Genomic DNA, 17,721 nt, shown 5'->3' with positions numbered 1-17,721 from the left:
TCTTACGAAGCCACTCCTTCGTTGCCCTGGCGGTGTGCTTTGGATCATTGTCATGTTGAAAGACCCAGCCACATTTCATCTTCAATGCCCTTGCTGATGGAAGGAGGTTTGCACTCAAAATCTCACGATACATGGCCCCATTCATTCTTTCATGTACCCGGATCAGTCGTCCTGGCCCCTTTGCAGAGAAACAGCCCCAAAGCATGATGTTTCCACCACCATGCTTTACAGTAGGTATGGTGTTTGATGGATGCAACTCAGTATTCTTTTTCCTCCAAACACGACAAGTTGTGTTTCTACCAAACAGTTCCAGTTTGGTTTCATCAGACCATAGGACATTCTCCCAAAACTCCTCTGGATCATCCAAATGCTCTCTAGCAAACTTCAGACGGGCCCGGACATGTACTGGCTTAGCAGTGGGACACGTCTGGCACTGCAGGATCTGAGTCCATGGTGGCGTAGTGTGTTACTTATGGTAGGCCTTGTTACATTGGTCCCAGCTCTCTGCAGTTCATTCACTAGGTCCCCCCGCGTGGTTCTGGGATTTTTGCTCACCGTTCTTGTGATCATTCTGACCCCACGGGGTGGGATTTTGCGTGGAGCCCCAGATCGAGGGAGATTATCAGTGGTCTTGAATGTCTTCCATTTTCTAATTATTGCTCCCACTGTTGATTTCTTCACTCCAAGCAGGTTGGCTATTGCAGATTCAGTCTTCCCAGCCTGGTGCAGGGCTACAATTTTGTTTCTGGTGTCCTTTGACAGCTCTTTGGTCTTCACTATAGTGGAGTTTGGAGTCAGACTGTTTGAGGTTGTGCACAGGTGTCTTTTTATACTGATAACAAGTTTAAACAGGTGCCATTACTACAGGTAATGAGTGGAGGAAAGAGGAGACTCTTAAAGAAGAAGTTACAGGTCTGTGAGAGCCAGAAATCTTGATTGTTTGTTTCTGACCAAATACTTATTTTCCACCATAATATGCAAATAAAATGATAAAAAAACAGACAATGTGATTTTCTGGATTTTTATTTCTCAGTTTGTCTCCCATAGTTGAGGTCTACCTATGATGTAAATTACAGACGCCTCTCATCTTTTTAAGTGGTGGAACTTGCACTATTGCTGAATGACTAAATACTTTTTTGCCCCACTGTACCTGTAAGTCATCTCCCCCTGTATATAGTATATACCTGTGTGTCATCTCCACTGTATATAGTATGTACCTGTATGTCATCTCCTCCTGTATTAGACCTCGTTCACACGTTATTTGGTCAGTATTTTTACCTCAGTATTTGTAAGCTAAATTGGCAGCCTGATAAATCCCCAGCCTGCGCCAATGTCCTCCGCTGCTCCGATTTTACCTCAAGTGATGGTTTAAGAACATTCCAAATTAGACAGCGCATAACTTGTCATCTATTATGCTACCTGTCCATGTCCAAAAATCTATGTTGGACTTACTACCCGAGAATTGAGGGTTCGTGTGCGGGAGCATGTGCGGGACATTGGCGCGGCCAAGACAGCGCTCTCAGTAGCTGACCTAAAAACAATTCCACGGCACTTTGGGCTACACCATAATTGCAACGATAAATTGCTCCTGGTCAGGGGGATTGACGTACTACACCTGGGTAGTAGAGGTGGCGATTATAAGAAGCGCCTTGCACAGATCGAATCCAAGTGGATTTTTCTACTTGATACTCTGACCCCCAGGGGTCTGAATGAATCCCTGAGTTTTGCTCCTTATCTTTAGCATCGTTCTTAGATTAGTCCCTGTGGTCCCTCATTTTTTGTCCATCGTAACTTTCTTGCTTTTAATTTCTTGATTTTAAAAGGTCTTGTGTTTTTATCACCAGTAACAGTTTCGTACCTTTGGGCCCTCCCCTTATCCCTGCATTTGATGGAATACACGAACCAGAAAGACAAAAAAAACTCCATCTACAGCTTGCTTTTTGAAATTATGGATCTTCTTCCTGTGGTTCTGTGCCAGCTATCCGGGTGCACAAGATGCATATATGGACTGTGCTTATTTGTATAAACATACATATGTTTATATGATCTTTACTGTTTATTAATGTTGTTTTTTTTTGTTTTTTTTATAATTTATGAGTCTGTAAAGTATCTATGTCTGTCTCTATTATTGGAAAGCATAATTTTACTCAAAAAAATAAAAAATAGTTTATTAAAAATTTAAAAAAAAAATCACAACCCTGTGGCTGTCCCACAAATCAAACAAAACACAATGTGAAAAAAACTGGTGATGGGAAATGAGAGACCCTATCTGCTGTCTAGCATTGAACTACCTGTCAGCGGGGGTTGGCACCCTATGGGATATCGTTATGGCGCCCCCGCTCCGCGTCGGCTCACCCTATATTCCCTATAAGGCCCTGATGCAGCCGTTGGACCCCTCTTGTTTGTAGGTAAAGGGTACACAGGAGAATAAGCACTGTGTCTGACGCCGTCCTGCATTTCTGACCCGTCCGTCGCAGTGCGCATGCGCCGGTGGCGCCGCTCGGATTGGCCGGGATCACACATGTGACCGGGGCCGGGGGGGGTTATAACAAGGTCCTGTACCATCCATACGTTATCCCCTTGAGAAAGCGGCGTGGTTTTTGCCGAGAAACGCGTGTCGGGGCGCTCTTTTGTTCCGGTGGGACTCCCCCTTCTTGCCCCCTCAACTGGTAAGCTCACCTTTGGTATTCACTACATTACCATGCACTATGCACTTTACTGTGGCCCTGTTTTGGCTACTGCATTAGCAGAGGACATACCTTGGTGCGTTTATAATTCTATCTTCTACTGTGGGGGGTTTGCTGTTTTTTCTTCCAGCTCCCCTCTTATGTTGATTTCAGTATTTACTTATGGAGGCAATATAGGGGTTAGTTTCCCCCTCTCGTGTTTGATTGGGAGACACCATCTATTTGAAACATATTACTGTTTTTAAATTTTTGTACCAATAAAGGATATTTGATATGCAATACTACATGCTCCTTATTTTCTCCTGTTTATATATGTATTTGATGGAGCTTTATTAGCCTGGAGGCAATTAATGTGTATGTGCTTGGATCCAGACTATCGTTATGACTCTGGGAACCCTGTTAATAATAAATCCCCAGCCAACAGGAAGCCCTCCCCCCTGGCAGTACAGTATATATTAGCTCACACATACACATAAGAGACAGGTCATGTGACTGACAGTGACTGATTTCCTATATGGTACATTTGTTCCTTATTAATCAGATTTTTATTTTTGAAGGCGACACACAACAGTTGTGTGTGTTGAGTTGCGCGTGGCAACATGCATGTAGCGACTTTTGTGAGATGAGTTTTGTGTGGCGACATGTAGCAACTTTTTGTGTGTCGAGTTGCATGTGACAGGTTGTAGCAAGCTGTGTGCAGTAAGTTTTGCGCATGGCGAGTTTTGCGCAAGGCGAGTTTTATGTGTGGTGCGTTTTGAGTATGTGCAAGTTTTGTGTGAGGTAACTTTTGCATGTGTTGCAACTTTTGTGCATGTGGCAATTTTTCTGCGTGTGCAAGTTTTGCGTGTGGCGAGTTTACCATGAGGTGAGTTTTGCACTTGTGGCGAGTTTTGCGTGAGCCTAGTTTTGCATGTGGCGAATTTTCCATGAGGTGAGTTTTGAGTGAGCCTAGTTTTGCATGTGGCGAGTTTTGCATTTGGCAAATTTTGCGCGTGGCGAGTATTGAGCGGTGACATTTTGTGTTTCGACTTTTATGTGGCGAGGTTGGTGTATATGTGGTGAAATGTGTACTGAGGGTGGTATATGTGTTCAAGCACGTGGTAGTTTGTGGCGCATTTTGTGTGTGTGTTCATATCCCCGTGTGTGGTGAGTATCCCATGTCGGGGCCCCACCTTAGCAACTGTATGGTATATACTCTTTGGCACCATCGCTCTCATTCTTTAAGTCCCTCTTGTTTAGATCTGGCAGCTGTCAATTTGCCTCCAACACTTTTTCCCCATTATGTAGATAGGGGCAAAATTGTTTGGTGAATTGGAAAGAGCAGGTTAAAATTTCACCTCACAACATAGCCTATGACGCTCTCGGGGTCCAGACGTGTGACTGCGCAAAATTTTGTGGCTGTAGCTGTGACGGAGCAGATGCCAATCCTGGACATACACACATACATAAACACACACACACATTCACCTTTATATATTAGATTAGTCTTATTGCTGGCATAATGGATTGCAATGCATTATACACGACAGTGTTGCACTGACAGAATCCTCTTATATTATGCTCTTGGCATGGTCTAAACAGGCTCCCGTAGTTGGCAGACCAGTATGTTTGCCATGACAACGACTGGGCCCTTGTGATGATGTCACAGAGGCGCAGATTGAACGGGGAGGGGACCCTCTCCTAGCCTCCTAAATGCTGTGATCGATATCGATTGTGGCATTTAGAAGGTTAAATAGCCAGAGGCAGTGCGAGCACCGCTCCTGGCAGTGACAGCCAGGGCTCGGCTATGACGTAAGCGGAGTTCCTGGCTGCAATCGCGTATAGGTATGTCAAAGGTTGTGAAAGGTTTAACAGCCATGGGTGAAGTGACTGTGTGGACAGGAAAATCAAAAGGTAATGGTCGTGGAAGAACGGGAAGATAAAAAAAAAAAATTGAAAATCACCTTGTCATGAAGGCACATCACATTGCAAAAGGAGTTTAGATTTGGTTTCTGACAGAAATTCCAGTGGTAAGTTTCCAAATATTAGGCACCTCCCATTCTGAGGAGATAGCACTGAAAAAGGTGGATCAATAGACTATGCAATTATATTTACCTGTACTATTATCTGAAGGTCCAATTCTGTCTGGTCAGAAGGTCTCTCTAACTCATCCAGCATCTCCACCTTCTTGGAATTTACATTCCAGGATCCCAACAGAATGCAAGATTCATCTTCTGCTCTCTGTAGATGGAAAAAAATCAAACGTAAAGTTTTTTATTTGCCCATAGTAGAACTACATAATGGTAGATATCTTGGGATAAAAAAAATAATATAGTAATTAGAAAGGCTTAGGTGTGACCAGTTGACCATCTGTGTACGGGGGGAACCCAACAGTATTTTTCATCTGCCAATCCTTTTGTTTTAAGATAGTCCACAGTCTAAGGTTTCTGGCAACAGCTCCCCTTTTCCAACTGAGAACACAAGCACGCTTGGCCAGGTATGGATGTCTTACAGGATAGTCGCCCGGAAAGACATCTTACTTGGCCAACAGCTAACTAAAGTCTTGCATTAGAAGATTGAAAGGTATATTTTAGCCTCTGTATACACTGGTAGCTTGTTTTCTAGTTTTCAGGATCCACGAAAAATTCACAATCCATTACGATCCGTTTTGTAACAAATCCTTAAAAATCTAATTTTCCGTTCCTGTCTTCTGGGAAGTATCATGCAGCTATTTACTTTTTGTAAAAAGAAACGTGGTCGTTCTTTTAGAAAGGGATGCAGAATGGTGAAGGAATGCTGACCATATACATCTGGTTGTATGGAACAGCATTAGAAGTAGTGATCTGTTACTGTAAGTAGATCACTGATTTGTTTGCCAATCCATTTACCGCAGTCTGGTCTTTTAAACGCTGCACCATTGAGACTTGTTCACTGTAGGTTTTTGAAAACTTTAAAAGCAATATTCCCATTTCGTATATCTATGCCATATCCATAAGATTACAAGATTTGCCATGACTGTAGAGTAGATTCAGATTCCAACAAACAGACCTGTATATATCTTGAGAATGTGGCCAGGTTGTGCAGAGTTGGACAGACTATATACACAAATGAATAGGAATTCCGACATCTCCCCTGACAGTGCCGATGCATCACACCCATTTTTGGGGTTCTATGCGAAATTGTGTCCAATTTGCCATTTTTTTTCTCAGTTTTTTTATGTGTTGTTCCAATATATAATACAATTTAAAAAAAATAGACAAGTGTATAACAAAGAATGCGTGACTGCAATAATTTTCTTCATGTACTTCTTCAAATGCCTCATTTTCTCAAACAATTTCAAGGCTGACAAAACTTTCGGCCATGACTACATTAATGAACATGTCTCGTAAATGTACGAGATGGGAATATTCTATTAATCTCTATTTATTATAAGAACAAAAAGAGTAGAGAATAAGAAACACCTCTCCTTTTTTAGTGATTACAAATTTTCTTCCTCTGGGATCTTCTGTTCCAGTTTTCAGTGAAATAGAAAGCAGAAAAGAATAACAGATGCTAATGTGAATGAGACCTAAATGACTTTCATTTTACGTTTTCCGTCTGTTTAGAGGACTCTAGAGGGTCCAGCAGAAAAGTAAACCTTCCAGCAACTACTATTTAATTAAACTCTGACTTATTTAATTGACAGTAATTTAAAACTACTTACAAGCTCCCTGATGCCTATCACAATCCGTGCTGATCCTCCTCCTGGGCATCCTGCATGTCTTAGGTCAGAACTCCCTTCAGAATGAATGTGAAAGTGTGCATGACTCTACACCACATGCCTACTTACTGTTTTTGCTATGAAAAACCTGTCTGCAAATCATACTACGCACCAAAGAACAAGACAACAAACATCAATAGGATACGTGGGAAATTCTGAATTATAAATTCGATTCTACTGATGATGTCTGCCATCTCTGACCACCACTATTTGGAAATGCTTGGAGATTTTTGTGCACACATTACTGGCATATCTCAGTAGACAAAACAGCCGATCCTAATTTTTGCCAAATTAATTGAAAGCCGAAAAATATAAACCTACATCTGCTATAGCCGAGAGGTGCGCAGCTCAGGTGACAGAAGCGCTCAACTCCTGCCGCAGAACTCACTCTGAGCGTTTTAAGGATACAATAGAAAGAAAAGAACCACCATCAATCTACTTGCAATTAAAAGGCCCCTCAAGTTTTTTGTTTACGATAGAGTACACATCACATTACGGCATATAAAGGAGACAATCCTATACGGTGGAAGCAAAGAATCTCCAGCGTAGAAAACTTGGATAACTTAAAAGTTAACTTTGAGGCTGTGTGCACACTGTGCATTTTTGATGCATTTTCGCTGCGTTTTTTTCTGTGCAGAAATGGGCCAAAAAAGCTATGGAATCCTTATGAAAGTGTAAGGTGCTAGCAGGAACGCGGGATGCAGTGACGGACTGGGAGGCAGAGCAAGGGTAAACAGATTTATTAATAAGGGGATACTCCACGCAGGGAGGTAATGGGTTAAACGGTGTAAATGGGAACAGATGGCGGGAGGTAAAGGGTACACAGGAGAATAAACAGTTTACAAAAATGGCAAAGGATATGTAAGCAGAAGAACGACGGTTCAGGTAACGACAGTTCCTTGTGAAACACTATTGTCAGGAGTTCCGCAAACTGTAACTCCTGCTGGGAACTCAATAGCGCTGGCAACGGCTGGCGCGGTGTCTTTTCCAGGATGGTCCTGATGATGACAATGATGATTCACCGGTGAAGTTAGGTCACAAGTGTCCAGGCAAATAGTCACTGGAAACGCCAGGGCGCAAGTATCAGTCCCGTATGAGGTCACTCTTATATGGCACGTGCACTGTACCCACAGTCATGAAGCACACGGCACCTCGATCTCTGTCAGCTACCAGGCGCGCGGCACTCTTTTCTCTATGTTGCACGCTGCCTGCTCCCGCCAAGACTGAAGCGCCAACAACCACTGGCATTCTGCTTCTCTTGCGGGGTACTGCACCCGATCTCTCTCTGTCAGCACGCTCTCAGTACTCACTCACCCCGAACGTTTCACACCTCGCTCCGTGGTGACCAACGGGCACACTACACATCTCTCCTCAGAGTCTCTGCAAGCAATGGCGGTGCTTGGGTGCGGGGCTGCGCTGTACAAATGCTCCGGGGCCGCAGCACTCCCTGGTCCCTGCTGTGCACTATCTGGCTCTGCACGGCTTTGCTCTGCATGGCTTTGCTGTGTGTGCACGGCTCTGCTCGGTGTGCACGGCTCTATTCTGCAGGCGACGGGGGCTCCCTCTATATGGCCCGTCATCTCGCCGGTACTCTCTGGTGGGGGAAGTAGAGCGCGCCGCTCATCGCTTTGCGCGCTGCTCTCTGTGCTGCCCTCCGCACTGCTCTGCAGCGGCACCAGACTTCCTTGCTTCACGCGCTTTCTCCTCTTATGCCTCCGACACTGCGCGCCCTTTTAAGACTTTCCCCACCCCCCTTCGTCAGGAGAAAGGTCCGGCTCACTCAGGTTTCCCTCAGGTAGCAGGGGAAGGTCCGCCCCCTTCATGCTTCCCCCCGGGAACAGAGGATGCAGCCTTTTTAGTCCCGGACCCGGCATGCAGGTACCCGCGGTCCGGTCGACCTTCCTACATTCCTCCTCTCTTTTAGCTCGCCGTTCCACGGGCGAGAACTCTTCGTACTCCACTGTACTCTTCTGAGGGCCGACCGATGCCCACAATTTGTGCAACCACTCCTGCCTCTCTGGTTCCATCTTCTGCAAGTAAGGCTCGTAAGGGTCACTCCAAACTTCGGGTGGAGTGGTAGGGTACGGGGGTTTATCCAGGTCCCATGGAGTAGCAATCTCCAAGGCCTGTTCCTCTTCTGGGTCAACATATGACAGGTCGAGAGATTCTCCCTCTTGATATTCCAAAGCTGCTGGAGGTAATGCCTCAGGACCTTCTTCCTCTTCATAGTCTACCACTTCTGGAGGGGGTACCTCAGGGGTATCTTGCAACTCTTCCATTTGGTCAGAATCCCTTGGGCAAACTCTCCACTTTGGTAAACGGAGCAAATGGCTTTTCCTCCTCACAATCTGGAACCGTAGGAGTGTGCATTTCCGGAACACTTGGCACTTTCTCCCCTTCTTCGGGAACTTGTGGTAGGCAAGGTAGTGATACACTCTGGTGGACTACTCGGGAAGACGTCCCTTCTTTCCCTTTGGGCTGAGTATCACAGACAGAGCATTTGAATCCCAGCTGGAATTTTACCCGATTCCTTCCACGCGCCTGACCAACGCAGACATCTCACCATAAACAGACGACGCCTTTTCCACCTCTTCTCAGCATCCAACGTCATGGCTCTGTCTGGCTCTGGGTGCGGCTTCTCTCTTCTTGCCATACACTTTCTCCAAGGGGCGGTGTTCTCTCCAATTAGCAGAACCTTCGGAGAGACAGGTGGGTCTTCGCCATTGGCTATCTTGGGTAGGGCAACTTCTGGACAGGTGTCCCATTCCTCCACACATCCAGCACTCACTTGTGCGCCTGTCTGGTGGACGCTTTGGTTGTTATCGTCGTCCTCTACGGGAAGCATACCTCCTCTGCAACCGCTCTCCACTCCACGATATGGGATCGAATTCTGAAACTGCTGCTGAAGTGATCTGCATACTCCACACCTTTCCTCTAACTTCTTCTATCCTACGCCGTAAATTACCTCGGGGTATGATGCTGGGCTTCAAGACAGCAGCAAGGGCTTTCTTCGGGCTTTAGACTTCTTCCCATATTTTTTGCATTCCTTGCTGCAATTCGCGGGACCACTTCATTTCTTCCTCGCAGCTACGGACCATCCCTATCAAGGCTGCGATCCCCTGCTCCTGCTCACCTATGCGCGCCTCTGCCCCAATGTCTGCAAAAGTCATGCGCGAGGTAGATCGTAGGCGCTCGCGCAAAGCCCGTCCAAGCAGCGCATCCCTAAGGCCCGTCACTAACTGGTCTCGCAGCACTATGTCAGTAGGTCCCACACCTATACCGTCTTTTCTAACAATGGCAGCGTGAATCTCCTGTAACACGTTCATGTACTGGGTCACAGTATCTCCCTCCTTTTAGACACGGCGGAAAAGACGCGTGCACAATTCTCCCACATTCGTGGGGTCCCCATGCATCTCCTCAAGTATCTGTAATACTTTGTCAAAGGTGTCCCGTTCTCTAGGGGGTCGTAGCATGACAGAATTTCTTGCTCCTCCGTTTAAGGCCATTAGGGCAATTTCCACTGCTAACGCAGGAGTCATGGGGTACATCCTCATCATTCCCCTGATCCGCTCAGTCCAGCTCCATAACAGAATGTTACTCCCTGTAAACTTCAGGGGGGGTTACTCAAAACTGATCCCAGCAGTATACTGGCCCTTAGAGCTCCCCCAACCACTTGGTCTGCCACCTCTGCCACCGTAGACTGCATCCTGCCGACTACGCCAAATGTAAGGTGCTAGCAGGAAAGCAGGATGCATTGATGGACAGGGAGGCAGAGCAAGGGTAAACAGATTTATTAATAAGTCAATACTCCACACAGGGAGGTAATGTGTTAAACGGTATAAATGGAAACGGTTGGTGGGAGGTAAAGGGTACACAAGGGAATAAACAGTTAAAATGGCACAAGATATGTGAGTAGAAGAACGACGGTTCAGGTAACAATAGTTCCTTCTGAAACACTATTGCCAGGAGTGTTGTGAATTCTGCTCTTGGGCTCCCTCCGGTGGTTGTAAGTGGTAGCGCTGCTGTCTCTGAATCTCAGCATTTATCAGGTGTGTTCACTTTTTGCAATTTTGACTGGGCTATTTAGTCTTGCTTCACCCTTTAGTCAGTGCCAGTTGTCCATTGTTCCTGGAGGATTCACATCCCTGCCTGGTCTCTTCTGCTTTGCAGTTCATTTCAACAAAGATAAGTTCTGGCCTTGATTTTGCTGTCCACTGTTATGACCCCAATGGCGAGGGTCTCAGAGAAACAAGTAAGTCTGCGACGTACAAAAATCCAGCTCATAGGGCAGTGGTAACTGGGTTGACCATATATCTACTCCTAACGCCAACACTAGCAGTAGCCGGGGAACATGCCTACGTTGGTCGCTAGATGTCTCGCGCCAGCCGGAGGACTAACTACCCCTAGAAGAGGAAAACAAAGACCTCTCTTGCCTCCAGAGAATAGACCCCAAAAGTAGGATAGTAGCCCCCCACAAATAATAACGGTGAGGTAAGAGGAAATGACAAACACAGAGATGAACTAGATTTTAGCAAAGAGAGGCCCACTTTACTAATAGCAGAATGTAGTAAGATAACTTATATGGTCAACAAAAACCCTATTAAAATCCACGCTGGAGATTCAAGAACCCCCGTACCGTCTAACGGCCCGGGGGGAGAACACCAGCCACCCTAGAGCTTCCAGCAAGGTCAGGAAACAAATAATATGCAAGCTGGACAAAAATTGCAAACAAAAACAAATAGCAAAAAGCAAGAAAGCAGACTTAGCTTAATCAAGCAGGAACCAGGATCAGTAGACAAGAGCACTACAGATTAGCTCTGATATCAACGTTGCCAGGCATTGAACTGAAGGTCCAGGGAGCTTATATAGCAACACCCCTGACCTAACGACCCAGGTGAGCATACAAGGGATGAATGACATACCCAGAGTCAAATCACTAGTAGCCACTAGAGGGAGCGAAAAGGTAAATTCACAACAGTACCCCCCCTTAGTGAGGGGTCACCGAACCCTCACCAAGACCACCAGGGCGATCAGGATGAGCGGCGTGAAAGGCACGAACTAAATCGGCCGCATGCACATCAGAGGCGACGACCCAGGAATTATCCTCCTGACCATATCCCTTCCACTTAACCAGGTACTGAAGCCTCCGCCTGGAGAGACGAGAATCCAAGATCTTCTCCACCACGTACTCCAACTCGCCCTCAACCAACACTGGAGCAGGAGGCTCAGCAGAAGGAACCACAGGCACAACGTACCGCCGCAACAAGGACCTATGAAATACGTTGTGGATGGCAAACGACACCGGAAGATCCAAGCGAAAGGATACAGGATTAATGATTTCCAATATCTTGTAAGGACCAATGAAGCGAGGCTTAAATTTGGGAGAGGAGACCTTCATAGGAACAAATCGAGAAGACAGCCATACCAAATCCCCAACGCGAAGTCGGGGACCCACACCGCGGCGGCGGTTGGCAAAACGCTGAGCCTTCTCCTGTGACAACTTCAAGTTGTCCACCACATGCCCCCAGATCCGCTGCAACCTATCCACCACGGAATCCACCCCAGGACAGTCAGAAGGCTCCACATGTCCCGAGGAAAAACGAGGATGGAAACCAGAGTTGCAGAAAAATGGCGAAACCAAGGTGGCGGAACTAGCCCGATTATTAAGGGCAAATTCAGCCAACGGCAAGAAGGTCACCCAATCATCCTGATCAGAAGAGACAAAACACCTCAAATAAGCCTCCAGAGTCTGATTAGTTCGCTCCGTTTGTCCGTTAGTCTGGGGATGGAAAGCGGATGAAAACGACAACTCAATGCCCATCCTACCACAAAAGGATCGCCAGAACCTGGAAACAAACTGGGATCCTCTGTCCGACACAATATTCTCAGGAATGCAGTGCAAACGAACCACGTTCTGGAAGAACACAGGAACCAGATCAGAAGAAGAGGGCAGCTTAGGCAAAGGAACCAAATGGACCATCTTGGAGAAACGATCACATATCACCCAGATGACAGACATGCCCTGAGACACCGGAAGATCAGAAATGAAATCCATAGAGATGTGTGTCCAAGGTCTCTTCGGGACAGGCAAGGGCAAGAGCAACCCGCTGGCACGAGAGCAGCAAGGCTTAGCTCGAGCACAAGTACCACAGGACTGTACAAATAACCGCACATCCCTTGACAAGGAAGGCCACCAAAAGGACCTGGCCACCAGATCTCTGGTGCCAAAAATTCCCGGGTGCCCTGCCAACACCGAGGAATGAACCTCGGAAATGACTCTGCTGGTCCATCTAGCAGGCACAAACAATCTGTCAGGTGGACAAGAGTCAGGCCTACCAGCCTGAAATCTCTGCAACACACGTCGCAGATCTGGAGAAATAGCAGACACGATAACTCCTTCCTTAAGAATACCCATAGGTTCAGCGACTCCAGGAGCATCAGGCACAAAGCTCCTAGACAGAGCGTCGGCCTTCACATTCTTAGACCCTGGCAAATACGAGACCACAAAGTCAAAACGGGTGAAAAACAATGACCAGCGGGCCTGTCTAGGATTCAGGCGTTTAGCAGACTCGAGATACATCAGATTTTTGTGATCAGTCAAGACCACCACACGATGCTTAGCACCCTCGAGCCAATGACGCCACTCCTCAAATGCCCACTTCATGGCCAACAACTCCCGATTGCCCACATCATAATTTCGCTCTGCCGGCGAAAACTTCCTGGAGAAAAAGGCACAAGGTCTCATAGTAGAACAACCAGGGCCTCTCTGTGACAAAACGGCCACTGCCCCAATCTCCGAAGCATCCACCTCAACCTGAAAAGGAAGTGAGATGTCAGGCTGGCACAAAACAGGCGCCGAAGTAAACCGGCGTTTTAACTCCTGGAAAGCCTCCACGGCAGCAGGAGCCCAGTTAGCTACATCAGAGCCTTTCTTGGTCATATCCGTCAGCGGTTTAACAACACTAGAGAAATTTGCGATAAAACGACGGTAGAAGTTAGCAAAACCCAAGAACTTCTGAAGACTCTTAACTGACGAGGGTTGAGTCCAATCATGAATAGCTCGGACCTTGACTGGATCCATCTCCACAGCAGAAGGGGAAAAAATGAACCCCAAAAAGGGAACCTTCTGTACACCAAAGAGACACTTTGAGCCTTTTACAAACAAAGAATTTTCACGCAGAATCTCAAAAACCATCCTGACCTGCTCCACATGCGAGTCCCAATCATCAGAAAAAAACAGAATATCATCCAGATAAACAATCAAAAATTTATCCAGATACTTCCGGAAAATGTCATGCATGAAGGACTGAAAAACTGAAGGTGCATTAGAGAGACCGAATGGCATCACCAAGTACTCAAAATGACCTTCGGGCGTATTGAATGCGGTTTTCCATTCATCGCCCTGCCTAATGCGCACAAGGTTGTACGCACCACGAAGGTCTATCTTGGTGAACCACTTGGCACCTTTAATCCGGGCAAACAAATCTGACAACAGCGGCAAAGGATACTGAAATTTGACAGTGATCTTATTTAAAAGCCGATAGTCAATACAAGGCCTCAAAGATCCGTCCTTTTTGGCCACAAAAAAGAATCCCGCACCAAGAGGGGAAGAAGAAGGACGGATATGCCCCTTCTCAAGAGACTCCTTGATATATGAACGCATCGCGGTATGTTCAGGTACTGACAGATTAAACAGTCTCCCCTTAGGAAACTTACTGCCAGGAATCAAATCTATTGCACAGTCACATTCCCTATGAGGAGGCAGTGCACTGGACTTAGACTCGCTGAAGACATCCTGATAATCAGACAAATACGCCGGAACTTCCGAAGGCGTAGAAGAAGCAATAGACAAGGGCAGGGAATCTCCATGAATTCCATGGCAGCCCCAGCTTGACACTGACATAGCCTTCCAGTCCAAGACTGGATTATGGGTCTGTAACCATGGCAACCCCAAAACAACCAAATCATGCATTTTATGCAGAACAAGAAAACGTATTACCTCCCGATGTTCGGGAGTCATGCACATGGTAACCTGTGTCCAAAACTGCGGTTTATTTTTTGCCAATGGCGTAGAATCAATACCCCTAAGAGGGATAGGATTTTCCAATGGCTCAAGAACAAATCCGCAGCGCTTGGCAAATGACAGATCCATAAGGCTCAGGGCAGCACCCGAGTCCACAAACGCCATGACAGGATACGATGACAGTGAGCAAATCAAAGTTACAGATAAAATAAATTTAGGTTGCAAATTACCAATGGCGACCGGACTAACAACCTTAGTAAGACGTTTAGAGCATGCTGAGATAACATGTGTAGAATCACCACAGTAGTAACACAAGCCATTCTGGCGTCTATGAATTTTCCGCTCATTTCTAGTCAGGATTCTATCACATTGCATTAAATCAGGTGTCTGTTCAGACAACACCATGAGGGAATTAGCGGTTTTGCGCTCCCGCAACCGCCGGTCGATTTGAATAGCCAGGGCCATAGAATCATTCAGACCTGTGGGAATGGGAAAACCCACCATCACATTCTTAATGGCTTCAGAAAGGCCATTTCTAAAATTAGCAGCCAATGCACACTCGTTCCACTGGGTCAGCACGGACCATTTCCGAAATTTTTGGCAATACACTTCAGCCTCGTCCTGGCCCTGAGACATAGCCAGCAAGGCCTTTTCTGCCTGAATCTCGAGATTAGGTTCCTCATAAAGCAAACCGAGCGCCAGAAAAAACGCATCAATGTCAGCCAATGCCGGATCTCCTGACGCCAGCGAGAAGGCCCAATCCTGAGGGTCGCCCCGTAAAAAAGAAATAACAATTTTTACTTGCTGAGCGGAGTCTCCAGATGAACAGGGTTTCAGGGACAAAAACAATTTACAATTATTCCTGAAATTTCTAAATTTAAATCGGTCTCCGGAAAACGGTTCAGGAATCGGTATCTTAGGTTCTGACATAGGACTTCTGATAACATAATCTTGTATGCCCTGCACACGAGCAGCAAGCTGGTCCACACTTGTAATCAAGGTCTGGACATTCATGTCTGCAGCAAACACAAGCCACTCAGAGGTAAAGGGGAAAAGAAAAAAATATGAGAGAGAGAAAAAAAACTCAGAACTTTCTTTCTTATAATCCCGCTTCTGCAATGCATTTAACATTTAATACTGGCCTGGCAAACTGTTATGACACCAATGGCGAGGGTCTCAGAGAAACAAGTAAGTCTGCGACGTACAAAAATCCAGCTCATAGGGCAGTGGTAACTGGGTTGACCATATATCTACTCCTAACGCCAACACTAGCAGTAGCCGGGGAACATGCCTACGTTGGTCGCTAGATTCTCGCGCCAGCCGGAGGACTAACTACCCCTAGAAGAGGAAAACAAAGACCTCTCTTGCCTCCAGAGAATAGACCCCAAAAGTAGGATAGTGGCCCCCCACAAATAATAACGGTGAGGTAAGAGGAAATGACAAACACAGAGATGAACTAGATTTTAGCAAAGAGAGGCCCACTTTACTAATAGCAGAATGTAGTAAGATAACTTATATGGTCAACAAAAACCCTATTAAAATCCACGCTGGAGATTCAAGAACCCCCGTACCGTCTAACGGCCCGGGGGGAGAACACCAGCCACCCTAGAGCTTCCAGCAAGGTCAGGAAACAAATAATATGCAAGCTGGACAAAAATTGCAAACAAAAACAAATAGCAAAAAGCAAGAAAGCAGACTTAGCTTAATCAAGCAGGAACCAGGATCAGTAGACAAGAGCACTACAGATTAGCTCTGATATCAACGTTGCCAGGCATTGAACTGAAGGTCCAGGGAGCTTATATAGCAACACCCCTGACCTAACGACCCAGGTGAGCATACAAGGGATGAATGACATACCCAGAGTCAAATCACTAGTAGCCACTAGAGGGAGCCAAAAGGTAAATTCACAACAGTCCACATGCTGTGGTCTTTTTGTTCAGTTCTTTTCTATGTTTTGTCTTGTCCAGCTTGGTCTGTATAAGGATTTTTTTAGCCAAGCTGGTATCTCTGGAGATGCAGATATACCCTCCATATCTTTAGTTAGCTGTGGAGATTTTGTATTTTCTGTGGTGGATATTTTCTAGTGTTTTAATACTGACCGCATAGTACTCTGTCCTATCCTTTCTATTTAGCTAGAAGTGGCCTCCTTTGCTAAATTCTCATTTCAGTCTGTGTATGTTTTTTCCCTCTCCTCTCACAGTCAATATTTGTGGGGGGCTGCCTGTTGTGAATTCTGTTCTCGAACTCCCTCCGGTGGTTATGAATGGTACTTCGGCGAGTTCTGTCCATAGACTCCCTCTGGTGGCTGTGAGTGGAGCTGCTGGTTCTGAGGTTCTTTCCTCAGCTGACCTCGTTTAGTCCTAGGCTGGCTGCTCTATTTAACTCCACTTAGATCGTTACTTGATGCCAGCTGTCAATGTCCTAGTACTGGTTCAGTTTGCTCTTGGATCTTTCAGATGACCTGTCTACTCCAGCAAAAGCTAAGTCCCTGCTAGCTTATTTTGTTTACCACTGTTTTCTGTCCAGCTTGCTATCATGATTCTGCCTGGCTAGCTGGAAGCTCTGGGATGCAGAGTGGCACCTCCACGCCGTGAGTCGGTGTGGGGTCTCTTTTGCACACTCTGCGTGGTTTTTTGATAGTTTTTTATGCTGACCGCAAAGATACCTTTTCAATCCTCAAGTCTGTTTAGTTAAGTCTGGCCTCCTTTGCTGAAACCTATTTCATTCCTGTGTTTGTGACTTCCATCTTAACTCACAGTCAATATGTGTGGGGGGCTGCCTATTTCTTTGGGAAATTTCTCTGAGGCAAGTTAGGCCTTATTTTCTATCTTTAGGGGTAGTTAGCTCTTAGGCTGTGAAGAGGCGTTTAGGCAGAGTCAGGTACGCTCCACGGCTATTTCTAGTTGTTGTGATAGGTTTAGGGGCTGCGGTCAGCAAAGCTCCCACTTCCCAGAGCTTGTCCTGTATTACTAGTTTGCTCATCAGGTCATTCCTAGTGCTCCTAACCACCAGGTCATCATAACAGTACAGCTGGCCCGTAAAGTGTTAATACATCTCAATAGAGGGATAAAGGAAGTTCTGAGACCATTTTTTTTTTTTTTCCCTCTGCAGCGTGTTTTGTTTTTCTTTTCCCCTAAATCTCTGGGTGGTTCTGGACACAGGTGTAGATATGGACATTCAAGGTCTGTCCTCTTGTGTGGATCAACTCACTGCAAGGGTACAAGGCATTCAAGATTATGTAGTTCAGAACCCGATGTTGGAACCCAGAATTC

General features: G+C 46.1%; 1 protein-coding gene across 7 annotated transcripts in view; it reads right to left on the bottom strand.

Moving 5' to 3' along the window:
• SPOCD1 (SPOC domain containing 1) overlaps positions 1-17,721 on the bottom strand; it is a 250,479-nt gene that overhangs the window by 183,273 nt on the left and 49,485 nt on the right. For 6 of the 7 annotated variants that reach the window (XM_077299608.1, XM_077299610.1, XM_077299614.1 and 3 more), the window contains one exon: positions 4,782-4,907. The exons of the other annotated variant lie outside the window; for it this stretch is intronic. In XM_077299608.1, the coding sequence (XP_077155723.1) occupies positions 4,782-4,907 (126 nt within the window). The remainder of the gene's footprint in view (positions 1-4,781; positions 4,908-17,721) is intronic. 7 annotated transcript variants of the gene reach the window in all.

The sequence above is a fragment of the Ranitomeya variabilis genome, chromosome 3 (genome assembly GCF_051348905.1).
Source record: "Ranitomeya variabilis isolate aRanVar5 chromosome 3, aRanVar5.hap1, whole genome shotgun sequence".
In the NCBI taxonomy this organism is placed as follows: Eukaryota; Metazoa; Chordata; class Amphibia; order Anura; family Dendrobatidae; genus Ranitomeya; species Ranitomeya variabilis.
Note: the sequence above shows the minus strand (reverse complement) of the source record. Positions and strands in the feature narration are given on the sequence as shown.